The sequence below is a fragment of the Pseudonaja textilis genome, chromosome 2, assembly GCF_049901715.1.
Source record: "Pseudonaja textilis isolate UNSWEBS1 chromosome 2, rPseTex1.2, whole genome shotgun sequence".
Taxonomy (NCBI): domain Eukaryota; kingdom Metazoa; phylum Chordata; class Lepidosauria; order Squamata; family Elapidae; genus Pseudonaja; species Pseudonaja textilis.
Window position 1 is genome coordinate 256,007,281 of NC_141991.1, and position 15,010 is coordinate 256,022,290.

The 15,010-nt window shown below is 53.2% G+C and overlaps 1 protein-coding gene across 1 annotated transcript in view; it reads left to right on the forward strand.

Annotated features, from left to right (window-relative positions):
* The first annotated feature begins 1,790 nt into the window (after window positions 1-1,790).
* The window catches only part of CNTFR (ciliary neurotrophic factor receptor), a 334,285-nt gene continuing 321,065 nt past the window's right edge, over window positions 1,791-15,010 (forward strand). The window contains exons 1-2 of the mRNA XM_087923232.1: window positions 1,791-1,796; window positions 2,114-2,894. Of these exons, the coding sequence (XP_087779358.1) occupies window positions 1,791-1,796; window positions 2,114-2,894 (787 nt within the window). The remainder of the gene's footprint in view (window positions 1,797-2,113; window positions 2,895-15,010) is intronic.

Here is a 15,010-nt window from a genome sequence, read left to right on the forward strand (position 1 = left end):
GTTTAATTTGTTGTAGAGTTTACATTATGTATTCCTGGTTTTATTATATTTGGGTTGCATTGGCGTTTTAACCTTATTTGGTGACACATTCGGCACGGAGCCACATTAAAATGCAGTGCGCCCAGGCGGAATCCATGCTACGCCAACGGCTCTGAGTAGCTCCTTGCCAGGAACGCGGCTGCAGAAAGGCTTGGGGACGGGGGCTCCACATCCCTGAAGAACCCCCCAGCAATGGTTTGACCCAATCTCAAAGCCCAAGAGAAACGCGTAAGGTAGTCTTTACTTACGACAGTTCATTTAGTACAGGGGTCTCCAAACTTGGCAACTTTAAGACTTGTGGACTTCAACTCCCAGAATTGATGATGTTACCTAGTTGGGTTATGAAATGTCTGCAGGAAAACAATTGAGCTCAGAGAGCATCAAGGACCCCACAGTCCTCTTCCTCCTCCTCTTTGCAAACCCCACACCATTCTGGCACTAATGATGTTACCTAGTTGGGTCATGAAATGTCTGCAAGAAAACCACCCAGTCTCAGACAGCACCAAGGACCCCTCAGTCTTCTTCTTCTTCTTCTTCTTCTTCTTCTTCTTCTTCTTCTTCTTCTTCTACTTCTTCTTCTTCTTCTTCTTCTTCTTCTTCTTCTTCTCCTCCTCCTCCTCCTCCTCCTCCTCTTCTCCTCCTCCTCCTCCTCCTCTTCTTCTTCTTCTTTCCTCCTCCTCCTCCTCCTCCTCCTCCTCCTCCTCCTCCTCTTCTTCTTCTTCTTCTTCTTCTTTCTTCTTCTTCTTCTTCTTCTTCTCCTCCTCCTCCTCCTCCCTCTCCTCCTCCTCCTCTTCTTCTTCTTCTTCTTCTTCTTCTTCTCCTCCTCCTCCTCTCCTCCTCCTCCTCTTCTTCTTCTTCTTCTTCTTCTTTTTTTCTTCTTCTTCTTCTTCTTCCTCCTCCTCCTCCTCTTCTCCTCCTCCTCCTCCTCTTCTTCTTCTTCTTCTTCTCCTCCTCCTCCTCCTCCTCCTCCTCCTCCTCCTCCTCCTCCTCCTCCTCCTCCTCTTCTTCTTCTTCTTCTTCTTCTTCTTCTTCTTCTTCTTCTTCTTCTTCTTCCTCCTCCTCCTCCTCCTCTTCTTCTTCTCCTCCTCCTCCTCCTCCTCCTCCTCCTCCTCCTCCTCCTCCTCTTCTTCTTCTTTTTCTTTCTTCTTCTTCTTCTCCTCCTCCTCCTCCTCCTCCTCCTCCTCCTCCTCCTCATCTCTGGAAGCCTCACTCCCTTCTAGCACTAATGATACTATCTAGTCTGGTCATGAAACGTCTGCAGGAAAACTACAAAGCTCAGAGAGCAACAAGGACCCCGCAATTCACCCCTGAGCTGCAACTATTCTTCTCAGCAAAGCTGGCTGGAGAATTCTGGGAGTTAAAAGTCCACAAGTGTTAAAGTGGCCAAGTTTGGAGACCTCTGGTATAGGGGCCTCCTTCTTGAGCAGGGGGTTGGACTACATGACCTCCAAGGTCCCTTGCCAAGTTTGGAGACTTTCAATTTAGTGACCCTTCAAAGCTGCAATGGCACTGGAGAAAAAAAAAAAAAGACTTGGGTCTGTTTTTCACACTTATGACCGTTGCAGCATCCCCAGGGTCATGTGACCAGAATTCGGACAGCTTGGAGACCGGTTCCTATTTATGACGGTCATGGTCGCAGTGGCCCAGGATCACATGATCCTCTTTGGTGACTTTCTCACAAGCGAAGTCCGCGGGAAAGCCTCCCTTAACAACCGTGCAGCTAAAAAAAACCTGCGGTGACTCACATAGCGATGGCGGCAAGAAGCCGTAAAATGGGGCAAAAGTCACTTAACTGTCCTCCTTAGCTAAATGTTGGGCTCAGCTGGGGTTGTAAGTCGAGGACTATGTGCTCCTAGGGAGAGGCCCCTCCCCGTCCCAAAGGAGCCCCCTTTTGATTTTTTTTTGCGGTGATCTTTTTTTAATTAGGCAGGGAGTCCTTGACTTACGACAAAGCTGAGACCGGCATTTCAGTTGCTAAGTGCTGCGGTTGTTAAACGAGGCACCCCCTGACAATCCTTTTGCAATCCTTTTTACCGTCAATGCCAATCTCAGCTTCCCCCTTTGGTCTGGGGAGGTTGCAAAGGTGGACCGCGGCGCTTCCAAGCTGCCTTCCCAAGACCGAGAGTCGGCCAGGCGCGCGTTCCCACGGACACGGGTTGCCGCCCGGGCATCGACGCGGGAACCGCCGGCGCCCAGAGCCGCGCTTGGCCTTCTGTCCTCTGACTTAAAAGACCGGCCGCAATACAGAACAGCTCCCTTCCTTGGGAAGGCCTCCGCCCCCGCAGACCCGTGTCCGCCTGCCCATCCACACGTGCGGCAGGCACGGGGTTGCGGGAAGACGCTCCCAAGGCGTTCCGGGCCGGGGGCCGGGGTCCTCCGGATACCTCACCGTCCCCCCGCCGGTCGGGCGCACCTGCCGAGCCCGGCGCGGCTCCTCGGGCATCCCATGGGGGGGCGGGGGGCAGCGGGGCGCTGCGCCTCTCTTCCTCCGGGCGCTGCTGGGCCGCGTCCCGCTCGGGGAGAAGCCGGGCTGCCTCCGCCGCCGCGGCCTCCGCCCGGCTCTCCCTCCCTCGCTGCCTCCGCCCGCCCGGCTGGTCACATGGGGGTGGGACCGGGGAGGGAGGGGGGGGCGCGCTTAAAAGCCCTCCGCCTCGCTCCGCCGCTCTCTTCGCAGCTGGTGCGGGAGAGGCGCCGCCGCCGCCGCTGCTGCTGCCACCGCCGCCGCTCCTGCCTCCAGCGCCGCCGCCGGGAAGGAGAAGGCAGCCGGCGAGCGAGCGAGGCGGGCAACCCCGGGGCGAGCGGGGCCAGGCGGAGCGCTGGCGAGCCGGGCGCGCCGAGGACGCGGCGCGGACACGGTGAGTCTCGCGGCGGCGGGCACGGGGGGAAGAAGCCGCGTCCGTCCTCGCCCAGCCCCCACAACCCCTCCCCCGAACGGCAACTTTGCCCCCCCACCAGGACCAAGGCAAGGCGCGGCGGCGGCCAAATGGGTCGGGGGGTCCCGGGTCAGGGGCTTCGGTCCTGGCGGGCTCTGCCTGGGCTGCTTCGCTTGCTCCCCGTCGCCGAAACGCGACGGGCAACTTTGCCCCTTCGGGGCAGGGCGAGGCGTGGCGGGGGGGAATAAAATAAAATAAAATAAAAAGAAAAGGCGGGTGTGGGGGGCGGGGGTCGTTCCCGGGGAAAGGGGAAGGGGCGTCCGTCCTGGCGGTCGTCCCTGCTTCGCCTGCCGCCGAAGCCCGGAAAGCAACTTGGCTCTTGGCGGGGAGGCGAGGCGAGGCGAGGCGAGGCGGCAAAATGGGGAAGGGTCCCCACTGGTGGGGTCAGGTAGCTGCGGGGGGTCTTTCTTTCCCCTCCCCACGCCCTCCCCCTCCTCATCCTCATCCTCCCGCCGTGGGGGGAGGCTGATTGTGCCCGCCGCCGGCTCTCTTTGCCGCCCTGGCGCGGGGTCGTCGGGGGTCGTCGGGGTGGGGGTATCGTCGTCGGGAGTCAGCCTTGCGAGGGGCGAGACGGATAAGCGCGGGGTCGCAGCAGCAGCAGCAGGTTCATCTCGGCCGCCCCCCCGCCCCTCTGCCCTGCCAGCAGCAAAGCCACTTCGCCCCCCCAAATTACTGCTTTAAAAACTGGGAGGAGGGGGCGCGCGAGAGAGGGGGTGAAGGGGCTAAACCGCGACCCCCTCCCAAAAGAGAGAAGAAAGGCGGTGGGGGGCAGGTCCTCTCCTGGATCTCGGAGGCTCCGCGGGGCGCGGAGGCTTCCTGCCTGCAGCGGAGGGAATGAGAGAGAGGGGAGACCACGAGGTCGGGGTCCCTGCGGCGCCCCCTCCCCATCCTCTCTCTCTCTCTCTCTCCTTCGGGTCTCCTTCCAAGCGGCCGCGCTTCAGCCCCGGCTTAGGGTCGAGAGAGAGAGCCGGCGGGCTGGCTAGCGATCCCCGCCGTTCCCAATTGCAGAAAGAAAACGAGGCGTCTCTGCCGGGATCGCTTCCTTCCTTCTCTGCCCCCCACCCAAAAAAAGAAAGACCCTGTTACCTGAGGAAGGGAGGCTGGTTCCCCTTACTGGAACGCCCCCCTCCCCAATTCATGGCATGGCCGCGGCTTGGCCGGAGATTCCCTAACCAAAGTTGGGGCTACTCCGAGCCAGCGCTTTGAGCTATCTGGAGTAAGGACCAGCTGGGGAAGCGAGAAGAACCCCCTCCTCATTTTCTCCCCTGATTTTTCCCTTCCGGACAAACGGGGGGGGATAATATTGTATTGAAGTCGAATAAAAGCCGAGCTTTTGATGAGTTTAACCTGCTCCTGTTTGGAGAAACGTGGAGGATTTTGTCTCGGTTCTCTCAAGGAGGGGACAAGGGGTCACCCTCCTGTCTAGGGTTGGGGGCTGCAAAAGGGATTCTGGAATATGGGGGTCTCTCAGACGACCTCCCCCTCCCCTTTTTTGTCCTACCTTTTAAGGAGCAAAACAGGCAGCTGCAGCCTTACAAGTCAAAGGCAAAATTTTGTGCTTGGTTTTTAATTCCTTTCCAACTTGCTCCAGGGGAGGGAGGGGGGGGGGAGAGGCCGAGCCTCACTACAAAGGAGTATTTTATAAACCAGGGAAGTGTTTGGTTTTTTTTTTTCCTGGACAGTTAGCAAACACAAAGCAGCAGCTTTGGGCATCTTGCAAAAAAAAAAAACATATTTTTTTTAAGGAATATCACACTTTTCCACGCTGGTTCTGTGTTTCTTGACTCTTCTCCGCTGTCTGTTGGCTGCCCTTCCGCTTCCATGGTCCTTCTGGTCGTTCCTGGGTTTTTTTTTTCTTTCTTTTAGTCCATTTGGTGGTGGTGGTTGGGGGATTTGGAGGCTGGCGTTAGAGGGAGGCGTGGGTTGCAAAGAGAGGCAGGAGGCAAGCAGGCCGCATAAGAGACCGAAAAGCAAAGTTGTAAGGAAACAAAACTGTCTTTTCTTGGGAAAAAAAAACCAGAAGTTCTGAGGAATCTCCCCGTGGGCTTGGTCCTTCTGCAAAGAAGGGATATTTGTGAGAATTATGTGGGTGGGTGGGGGGTTGGAGGGGGGGGCTTGGACTCGAAAGAGGCCTTATTATCTGGATCAGATTAAGAGCTTAAACTGCTAAGAAGAAATTTGTCGGAAACTTTGAGGGTTCTCGGTGGCCTTCTCCCAACTGAAGGATGCTGTTAGCCTTTCAGGTGCTTGTGGTAGAGAAAGCTCCAGATTTCGGTGGTTTTCTCCTGCCCTGATGGGGTCCAGCTCGGTCCCACTGGATCCCTTGAGGGCTGGGGGAAGGGGGAGCGGAGAGCTTTGAGCTGGGAAGATCCCATTTCCTGGACTCGCTCCTCCAGCTCCTCCTTGTAAACACGGCAGGAGGAGCGAGCTGTGTTTGCCTGCAGTAGCAAAGCCACCGAAGGAGGCTGGCAACCTCTACTTTGACTCACACCTTGGATTCAAAGGCAGGTGCTCACCTTCTCAGTCAGGTGTTCAGTCGGAAAGGTACCAGCAGGCTCATCCTGACATTGGGCAGCCAAATCCTCATCTCCCTCCTGGCCAAGAGCACAGGGGGAGCGAAATGCCACGGCTGAAAAAGAGCAAATTTGAGGCTCTCTGGGGAAGTAGGACCCTTGTCCACAACTACAGGTAGTCCTTGATTTGCAACCATTCATTTAGCGACCGTTCAAAGTGACAAACGGCACTGAGAAAAGCGACCATTTATGATCATTTTTCACACTTACGACCGTGGCAGCATCCATTCCAAATCTGGACGCTTGGCAGCTGACTCATATTTATGATGGTTGCATGTCCCAGGGTCACCTGAATCCCATTTTTGTGACCTTTGAACAAACAAGGTCTGTGGGGGAAGCCAGATTCACTTAACAACCTAACTTTACAACGGCAGCAATTCATGTAGTAAGGAAGGTCACTAAAACAGAGCAAAAGAACGGCCTTGCTTAGCCATTTAACCATTTGGACTCGATTGTGGCCATATGTCGAGGACTCCTTATTCTCCAGGCCGTTGCCTGTCTCTTCTTAAAAACCTCCAGTGTCAGAATACCCACAACTTCTGATGGCAAGTTGTTCCACTGGTTAATTGTCTTCAACTGTTAGGAAATTCCTCCTTAGTTCTAGGTTGCTTCTCTCCTGGGTGAGTTTCCATCCTTTGCTCCTTGTCCTGCCTTTCAGATGCTCCGAATCGGGGGTCTCCAGCCTTGGCAACTTTCAGAGTTGAGGTCCCCCAGGCTTAAAGTTGGAGACCCCGGCTTTGGAGAATGGCTTGACCGCCTCTTCTTTTGGGGCAGTCCTTGAGATCCTGGAACGCTGCTCTCGTGTCACCCCTAGTCCTTCTTCTCATCAAACTAGACGTACCCAATTCCACTTCCTGGAAGTGCCTCCCGGGGCAGCGGGGGGATGGGGATCCCACACGTGGCAAGGGGGAAGGGGGTGTCTCCTCTGCAGGGCTGGCGCTCAAAAAGTCCCAGCTGTTCAGCTTGTTGGCTCTTTTTTTTTTTTTTCCTCCCTAAGAGAAGGAAGTTTGATTCCGCTAATGGGTCTTCTAAGAAACCGACGGGGAAAGTGGTGCCGAGAAACGGAGAGGAGGAATTGGCTGAGTGGGCTGTTTCTAAAATAGCAGGCATGGACGGAAGGCCGGTCCTGGCGTTGAAAAGGGGGCGACGTTTTCCTGCCTGCTTGGAGGGCTTGATGGTGGCGGTTGTTTTCATTCCCTTCCTTTTCTGGAATGGTGCCTCGCATTTTGCAATTCCTTGCGAAAAATCCCAAAGGTGCTTTTGTGGGTTTTTTTTGTTTTTTTCCAAAAGGCAACTAGACTTTCTAATTCGTTTGTTTTGTTTGTTTTTTCTTGAAGGCCTTTCGCTTCTCATCCAAAGAAGCTTCTTCACTTCTGGGGAACTGAACGGGGTTTGAATTGAAGAAGCCTCTTTGGATGAGAAGCGAAAGGCCTTCGAGGAAAAAAAACAAAAACAAAATCCGCTCGCTTGTAGAAAATCCGCTTTTGGGGAACGATCACTTTTGGAACCTACGCAAACATTTGCAAAAAAGGAATCGTCGTTTGCAGCTGGCATCTCCTCTGTGCATGGAGGAAACGGCTTTGGATCCCCTGGGTGAGGTTTTGATCTGGGGCCTGGAGAAGGCCGAGAGGGAGACCTTCCTCCTCCCCTCCCCCCAGCCCCCCAAGAAAATGGGGGCTCAATTCAGACCATTTGTACCCCGGGAAAAAGGTTCTTCCTTGGTTGCTTTCGATGGCTGCCAACATTAGAAGCCTTTGCAAGCTGAGAGGCCTGGTGGATGCTTGGAATGCTGGAGAGAGGATGGGAATTCCTCCTGGATCCTTCATTCATATCGCAGCTGCTGGGAAGGCAGAATGACAGACCTCAGAGGTCCTCTAGTCCAGCCCCCTGCTCCAGCAGGAGCCCCTCTCTAACCCCTCAGATGAAAGGGTGTCCAGACTTTTCTTAAAATCCTCCAGTCTTGGAGCACCCCAAACCCTCCCCTGCTGGCCTTCAGGAAGCGGAGCCTCTTTCAACTTCTTTCTGCAAAAGAGAAAAAACGCCTGCCGAGCGGCTCCTTGCGGGGGCTACTCCATGGAGAAACGGGGTGAGTAGGTGGGCGTTCGCCAGCCATCCTCCCTGGGAAGAGCCTGCCCCTCCCGGAAGGACTCCTTCCTCTTCAAATCCAAGGAAGGCTCTGCTTTCCCTATTATGGGATGGAGCGACGCTAATCGCTCGGCAATATTTGGAGCTGGGATTGGGGAGGGGGGGGGGGGGAAAGGGAGGGGGCTTGGCTGATGGACCAGTGCCAAGTTTGGCAGGATTCCTGGCCTTGCAAAAATAATGGACTGGATGTGAGCCAGCAAACCCAGACGCAATCTATAGAAGACGAGGATGCTACAAGTCGATAGTGTGTCTGCCTGCTTTGGGTGGGTGGGGGGTGGAAGGAGGGGTGTTGGTCTTCCTGGGGGGGGGGGGGGGGTTTGAGCTCCTCCAGGCACCAGGTGAGCAGCTGGGCGTCCTTTATGCCCCAGGCACCATCCCACCTGAGATGCGCCGGGGTGGATGGCAGTGCGGAAATTTTGCCTGCCAGCTCCGAGGGTCCGTCCGTCCACCTTCTCTTGAATTCCTGGGGGGTCTCTGGGGTCGGAAAGGAGGCAGGAACAGGGAAGGGAAATCAGAGGAGAGGCCGTATGCAGCGCCTGGAGGCTACGAAAGGCCTGCAAGACCCAAACGGATGAAGAACGGGTCGCAGGCACTGGGTAGGTCGAGCCTAAAGAAGAGAAGGAGGAGGGGAGACGGGACAGCAGCCTCCCCCAATATTGGAGGGGCTGCCACAGCGAGGAGGTGGGGGGGGGATCAATTTATTTTCCAAAGCCCCCAAAAAGCAGGACAAGAAGCAACGGAGGGGGAACCTACCCGTGGAGAGAAGCAACCTGGAATGAAGGAGGAACGTCCCGGCGACCAGAACTATCGGTCCGTGGAAGGACTGTGGGTGCTCCACCCCCGGAGGTCTTCCAGAAGAGACTGGACAGCCACTTGACTGAAATAGCATAGGTATAGAGGCCTCCTGCTTGAGCAGAGGGGGGGGTTGGACTAGAAGACCTCCAAGGTCCCTTCAGCTCTATTTCGACTGAGTACAACTAACCAAAGCAGTCCGGGTTCCTGTTTGCATCCCAAATGGCTTCCCGATCGCCACCCCCGCAAGATGCAGTTTCGCAAGGGATGTTCTTGGAGAGGTCATTTAAAAGAGGGGGGGGGGGTCCTCATCCTTCCTCATCAACTTCTTCTGAGTTTTAAGGATGCTGGGCTGCATTTTTTTTTTTAAATTCCCCCGGCACTTTCCCTCTCTTTGGCGTTCACGTGCGACCTCTCTGTGACTTCCTTGGCTTTCCTTTTGTACCAAACTTACGTTTCCCCCCTTAAATGGCTGGCTTGCTTAGGGTGGGGGTGTGGGGGGGGACTTTCAGGCTCACTGCCAGCTCCCCCCCCTCCCCCGGGATCTCTGGAGGTCTGCTCTGCAAATCCAGTTAGTCAAGATGAATTTTTAAAAGTTTGGCATCTCCCCTGCGTTGAAAAGGAAAGCGAGGCCCGGAGAGGCCAGTCGAGGAGAGAAGCGAAGAAGAGCGGCCTTCCGGTATCTGAGGGACTGACCCAAAGAAGGAGAGGCAGTCAAGCTCTTCTCCAAAGCCCCCGAAGGCAGGAGAAGAGGCAACGGGTGGAAACTCATCAAGGAGAGAGAAGCAACCTGGAGAATTAAGGAGGAATTTCCTAAAAAATGGGGAGAATTAATCTGTGGGAAGGCCTGCCTTCAGAAGTTGTGGGTGCTGGAGGCAACCCTGGAGGATTTGAAGAAGAGACCGGACAGCCCTTTGTCTAGGATACTTTTAGGGTCTCCTGCTCGAGCAAGGGGTTGGACTAGAAGACCTCCAAGGCCCCTTCCAGCTCTGTTTCTGGTTGAGGAGCTGGGATGAGCAGAGGCAGGGAGCGGGCGCCTGGCCAGGCTCAGATGAGGCCGAGGGGTGGGGCCGTTCGCTGTCTTTGACCCCAGGGGCGCCATCCAAATTCCTGGGACGGGGAGGCCTTCCCACATTTCTGCCTGGGGTGTCTGTGTGTGTGTGTGTGTGTGTGTGTGTGTGTGTGTGTGCATCACTTAATCCCGCCAGGTGGGCATCCCCGAGGCTCACAGGAAGCGTTATTGATTCCCCTTTAACCTCCTTCCAGCACGGAGAGGATTCGGTTCCTCCGGCTATGCAGCCCCTGCAGCAGAGCTTTTAAGAGATTTAAAAAAAAAGAAAAAGCCACTTGAGGAATATTTAAATTTTAAATCATCGCTCCGGAATTTTATTTTTTTTATTTTTTTTAAAAAAAAAACCCAACACCAACCCAGAATTGATCACCTGCATTTTGAATTAATGAAGCAGCCAAAGCTTTGCCCTTAATGAGATGCAGAAACCGAGATGAGGAAGCGGTGATGTCAGCGCCTTTTGCTGAGTGGTGAGCTGGCCAGTGACACCATCAAAGGGGGGGGGTGCAGAAATAGGAGCACCGTCCCCCCCTGCTCCCTGCCCCTCCTCCCAAAAAAAACTTCCCTGGGTTTAGTTTTGGCCTAATGCATCCTGCTCAAATTTGCAAGCTCCCAGCGGGGAGCAAGCGAAGCCAGAGAGTGCCAGCTTCCTCTGCTGGGACAGTTTGCAGCCCCCATAATTCAGGATGGCCCACCCTGGCATTAAAGCCTCTTCGGTCCAGGACAGAATTGGAATGAACCCCGGAGGTCTTCTAGTCCAACCCTCTGGCCAAGCAGGAGAACCTCACTTGCCTGAAATGGTACGGGGGGTGGGGGGTGGGGTTGGATTAGAAGATCTTCAGGGTCCCTTCCATCTCCATTCTGATTGATTGATACCATCCCAGACAAATGGCTGTCCAATCTCTTCTTAAAAATTTCCAGTGTTGCAAGCATTCACAACTTCTGGAGGCAAGTAGTTCCACGGGTTAATTGTTCTGTCAGGAGATTCCTCCTTCGTTCTGAGTTGCTTCTCTCCTCGATTGGTTTCTGTCCGTTGCTTCTCGTTCTGCTTGACTGCCTCTACTTTGGGGTTCCCTGCCAATATTGGAACAATGCTATGTCACCCCTGGTTCTCCTTTTCATTAAAGTAGACCTACCCCAATTCCTGCAACCGTTCATCGTACGTTTTTAGCCTCCGGTCCCCTCATCCTCTCGGTTGCTCTTCTCTGCACCCTTTTCCAGAGTCTCAATATCGTTTTTCGATCACGGGGACCAAAACTGGATGCAGCCTTCCAAGTGTGTGGCCTTACCAGGGGCCTTATAAAGCGGTGCTAGCCCTCCACATGATCTTGATCCTGTCCTTCTGCTAATGCCGCATTGGCTTTCGTGTAGAAGGGGGTGGCCTCCCTTGCATGCCAATTGCTGGCTGTCTCCTCTGGCGTAGGACCTTCCTTCACCTTGGGCTGAGTTGGCACGCTCTGCTTGACAGCGGTGGGTGTGGGTGTGTGTGGCTAAGAGGACTCAGCGAACCGAAATTGCAGCACGGGAAGATCTTAGAGCAAGGGTCCCCAAACTTGGCCTTTTTTAAGACTTGTGGGCTTCAACTCCCAGAAGTTGATGTCCACAAATCTTAAAGTTGCCAAGGTTGGAGACCTTCAAAGGCCATCCAGCCATCTAGATGTTGACACGTGGGTGTTTTTGCTCCGAAGATTGGCAGGACCAGCTGCTCTTTTGGCTGACGGCAAACGATTCCGCCTGCTTGATCCCGCTCGAAGTATTGTTTTTTTTAAAAAAAAATTTTCCCCCCTTTCCTTCTGAAGGTTTGGAAGGGGCGGGAGAAAAGGGATTATTTTATGGATGACAAATGGGGTCTCCTCTCCTGATTTGTGAAGACCCGCCAGGGAAAATATGATTAACAGCCCGCTGAAATATCGGATGAGAAATTACCAAGCAAAGCAGAAAGTCTATAAATATTGGAAATGTTTGGGGTTTGATAAACCGGCTTGAAGGCTTATTTTGATAAAGGCGCGTGCTGTTTTACGAGAGGGGTGCGGGGTGTTTGGGAAAGGGTAACCTTAGACAATTGGCTCCAAGAGAACGACAGCGTGGTGGAAGGACGGTGGGCCTTTTCCCTGTGGAGACATGCGGCGGCTCGGCGGCTCAGACACTGAGCTTGTTGAGGAGAAAGGCTGGCAGTTGCAGCGGTTCGAATCCCTCGCGCCGCGTCACGGAGCGAACTCCCGTTCCTGGTCCCAGCAGCTTCTGCCAACCTAGCAGTGTTAAAAATGCAAGTTGGGAAATAGGGACCCCTTTTGGTGGGAAGGGAACAGAGTTCTGTGCACCTTGGAAGGTGTTCACCTTGGAAGGTGTTCAGTCATGCCAGCCATATGAACATGGAGATGTCTTCGGACAGCGCTGGCTCTTCTTTGGGTTTGTAATGGAGATGAGCACGGCTCCCTAGAGCCAGAAATGACTGGCACGGATGTGTTTCCCTTTCCCTAGTCTAAGGAAGAGAAGGGCAAGGGGCTGACATGATAGCTGTCTTCCAGCACTTGATGGGCTGCCTCAGAGAAGAGGGGTCAGCCTCCGTTCTGTGACCGAATGGCTTGTCTTCAAAGGGGCGGATGCTCCATCGCTGGAGCTTTTGAAGAAGAAATTGGACAGCCATTTGTCCGGAATGATATAAAGTCACCTCCTCTTGGGGTAGGGGGTTCAGCTAGAAGACCTCCAAGGTCCCTTCCAATCCTGTAATTCTGTTACTCTTATCATCATCCCTTGAGGGTTGGAGTCTGGGCCACTGAATGGAGCTAGCGGAGCGTTTAATGGCCGGATGCTCGTCCTGTCGCCAGTGGGGAGCTTTGTGCCGCATTCTGTTGCTCTGTGACCCAGGAAGGTCAATCGATCTCACCCCAGACAGACAAAATCAAGCCTGGATCTGAAAGTTGTCGTGGGAAAATGGGAACGTTGTGTCTGGTGCCTTGAGCTCTGGAACGAAAGACGAGATATGTTAATCTCCTAAATAGATGAATACAGACCACGGAGACGTCCTCGGACAGCGCTGGCTCTTCTTCGGTTTTGTGACGGAGGTGAGCGGCGACCCCTAGAGCCAGAAACGACTAGCAGGGGTGTGCAAGGAGGGGAACCTTTTACCTATGGAGGACCCCAACAGGGCAAGTGGGGGTAGTCTCAACTTACGACCATTTGTTTAGTGACTATTCGAAGTTACAGTGGCACTGAAAAAATGTCACTTAGGACCGTTTTTTTCCACGTTTTTGGTCACGTGGCCACAATTTGGACGTTTGGCAACCAATTCCTATTTATGACGGGTTGCAGTGTCCCAGAGTTACGTCATTCCCCTTTTGTGACCTCTGATAAGCAGCCAATGGGGAGGGAAGATTCCCTTGAAAACTGTAGCGATTCATTTCACACCGGTGGCAAGGGCGGGTGTGTGTGTGTGTGTGAAATGGGGCAAAACTCACTTAACGGCCGTCGTGCTTAGCAACAGAAATGTTGGGCTCAGTGGTGGTTGAGGAGTACTTGGGAGTTCATACGGATTGCAGAATTCATGTCATTTGGGGGAAGATGTCAATCAATCAATCGATGAATTAGAATGCCTGCATTGGGCAAATCCAAGTATCAAGGTTGGAACCCAGAATCCCAAAATAGCAGGCTTGGAAGGGACCCATGGAGGTCATCTAGTCTAACCCCCTGCTAAAGGAGACTCTATACCAGAGGTCTCCAAACTTGGCAGCTTTAAGACTTGCGGACTTCAACTCCCAGAATTCTCGCTGGCTGGAGAATTCTGGGAGTTGAAGTCCACAAGTCTTTCTTAAAGCTGCCAAGTTTGGGGGTCCCTGCCCTACAACATTCCAACCGGATGGTGGTCCAGGCTCTTCTTAAAAAACCCCAGGGATGAAGCACCTAAATGATGCAATGATATTGGAACGGCCTCCCAGAATTTGTGACCATCGGTTGTGACCCTCAGTCTAATCTTGTGATTTGCCAACAAGCAGAAAAAAGGGGGTGTTGAATTGGCATCTCGTGATGACTCGAGTGTTTGGTGGTTGGCCATTTTCACTTTGAGCCGTTTAGAAGCTGAACCATGACACTAATCAGCTGGTCAAAGGCACTTTTGTCTTTGGGGGGAGAACATGTGAAACCATGTGACGTGCGTTGGGTTTTAAATGCTTCTTTCTCTCCGTCTTTGCCAATCTGGCGTCCTCTGGTTAGTTTAGTTGCAACTCTCACAGACCCTGAGAATGGTGGGAGGGGTAATCCGGTGCTTCTGGCAGACCCTGAGGTGTGTGACGTACCTTGGAAGTAAATTCTCATATAATCAATAGAAGAGATCCATCTCAGGGCTCAGGGTTGGACTTGGTGCTGTCTGAGGTTGGTGGTTTACTTTGCAAAGGTTTCGTGACCCAACTAGGTAACATCATCAGTGCTAAAAGGGAGGGGAGTTTGCGGAGAGAAGAGGAGGAGGAAGGAAGGAAGGAAGGAAGGAAGGAAGGAAGGAAGGAAGGAAGGAAGGAAGGAAGGAAGGAAGGATGGACTGTGGAGTCCTTGGGGCTCTCTGAGCTTGGTGGTTTTCTTGCAGACGTTTCATGACCCAACTAGGTAACATCATCAGTGCTAAAAGGGAGGGAAGTTTGTGGAGAGAAGAGGAGGAGGAGGAGGAGGAGGAGGAGGAGGGGGAGGAGGAAGAGTTGTTCTTGGTGCTCTCTTAGGTTTTTTTCTGCAGATGTTTCACTACCCAACTGGGTAACATCTGTGCAAGGGAATATGGGCTTTGTTCCCTATTGATCTACAGCTCCTAGCAATGTACATTTTCTACAACTCCTTCTCCCAAACGTTAGTGACTTCCCAGAAGCTTGGCATTCAGAAAGATCAACCACCAACAGACACATAAAAATAAGCCACGTTTACACATCGTTCCAAAGAGACAACAACCAAGCTAAGAAGGAAACAAAACAGCCAGAGCATATTCTCTCCAGAAGGCAACACCCAGATAAGCAGGGATTAACACCAGACAAACTTTATCAAGTGGAAGACAATACCCTAATTGAGGAAGTACTAAGGAGCAAACATCACACTCGCTTGCACTGATAATGTGACCTAGTTGGGTAATGAAACGTCTGCAAGAAAGGAACCAAAATTTTGAGAGCAGTGAGAAGTTTAAAAACCCCATAGATCTTGCCAGCTCCAAGCCAGAACGTGTGCATGAGTGCTGAACATGGGATGTGAGCAATGCGTGTGTTCAGAGGAGTATGAATGTAACTTAAGACTGTTGTCCAAAACATGGAGAAATTTTCCCCAAAAGGGGAAAATGTTCCCCTTTTGGAAAGTGGATATTGGAGGCACCTTGACCCGAACTGCAGACCTTGGACTTTTCTGAACTTCTTGGTGGCCCTCAGCATGGGCTTAATTCTGGAACATTTGCAGGGATCTTCCAAGGTTAGCATTGAAAGGAACTTAGAACA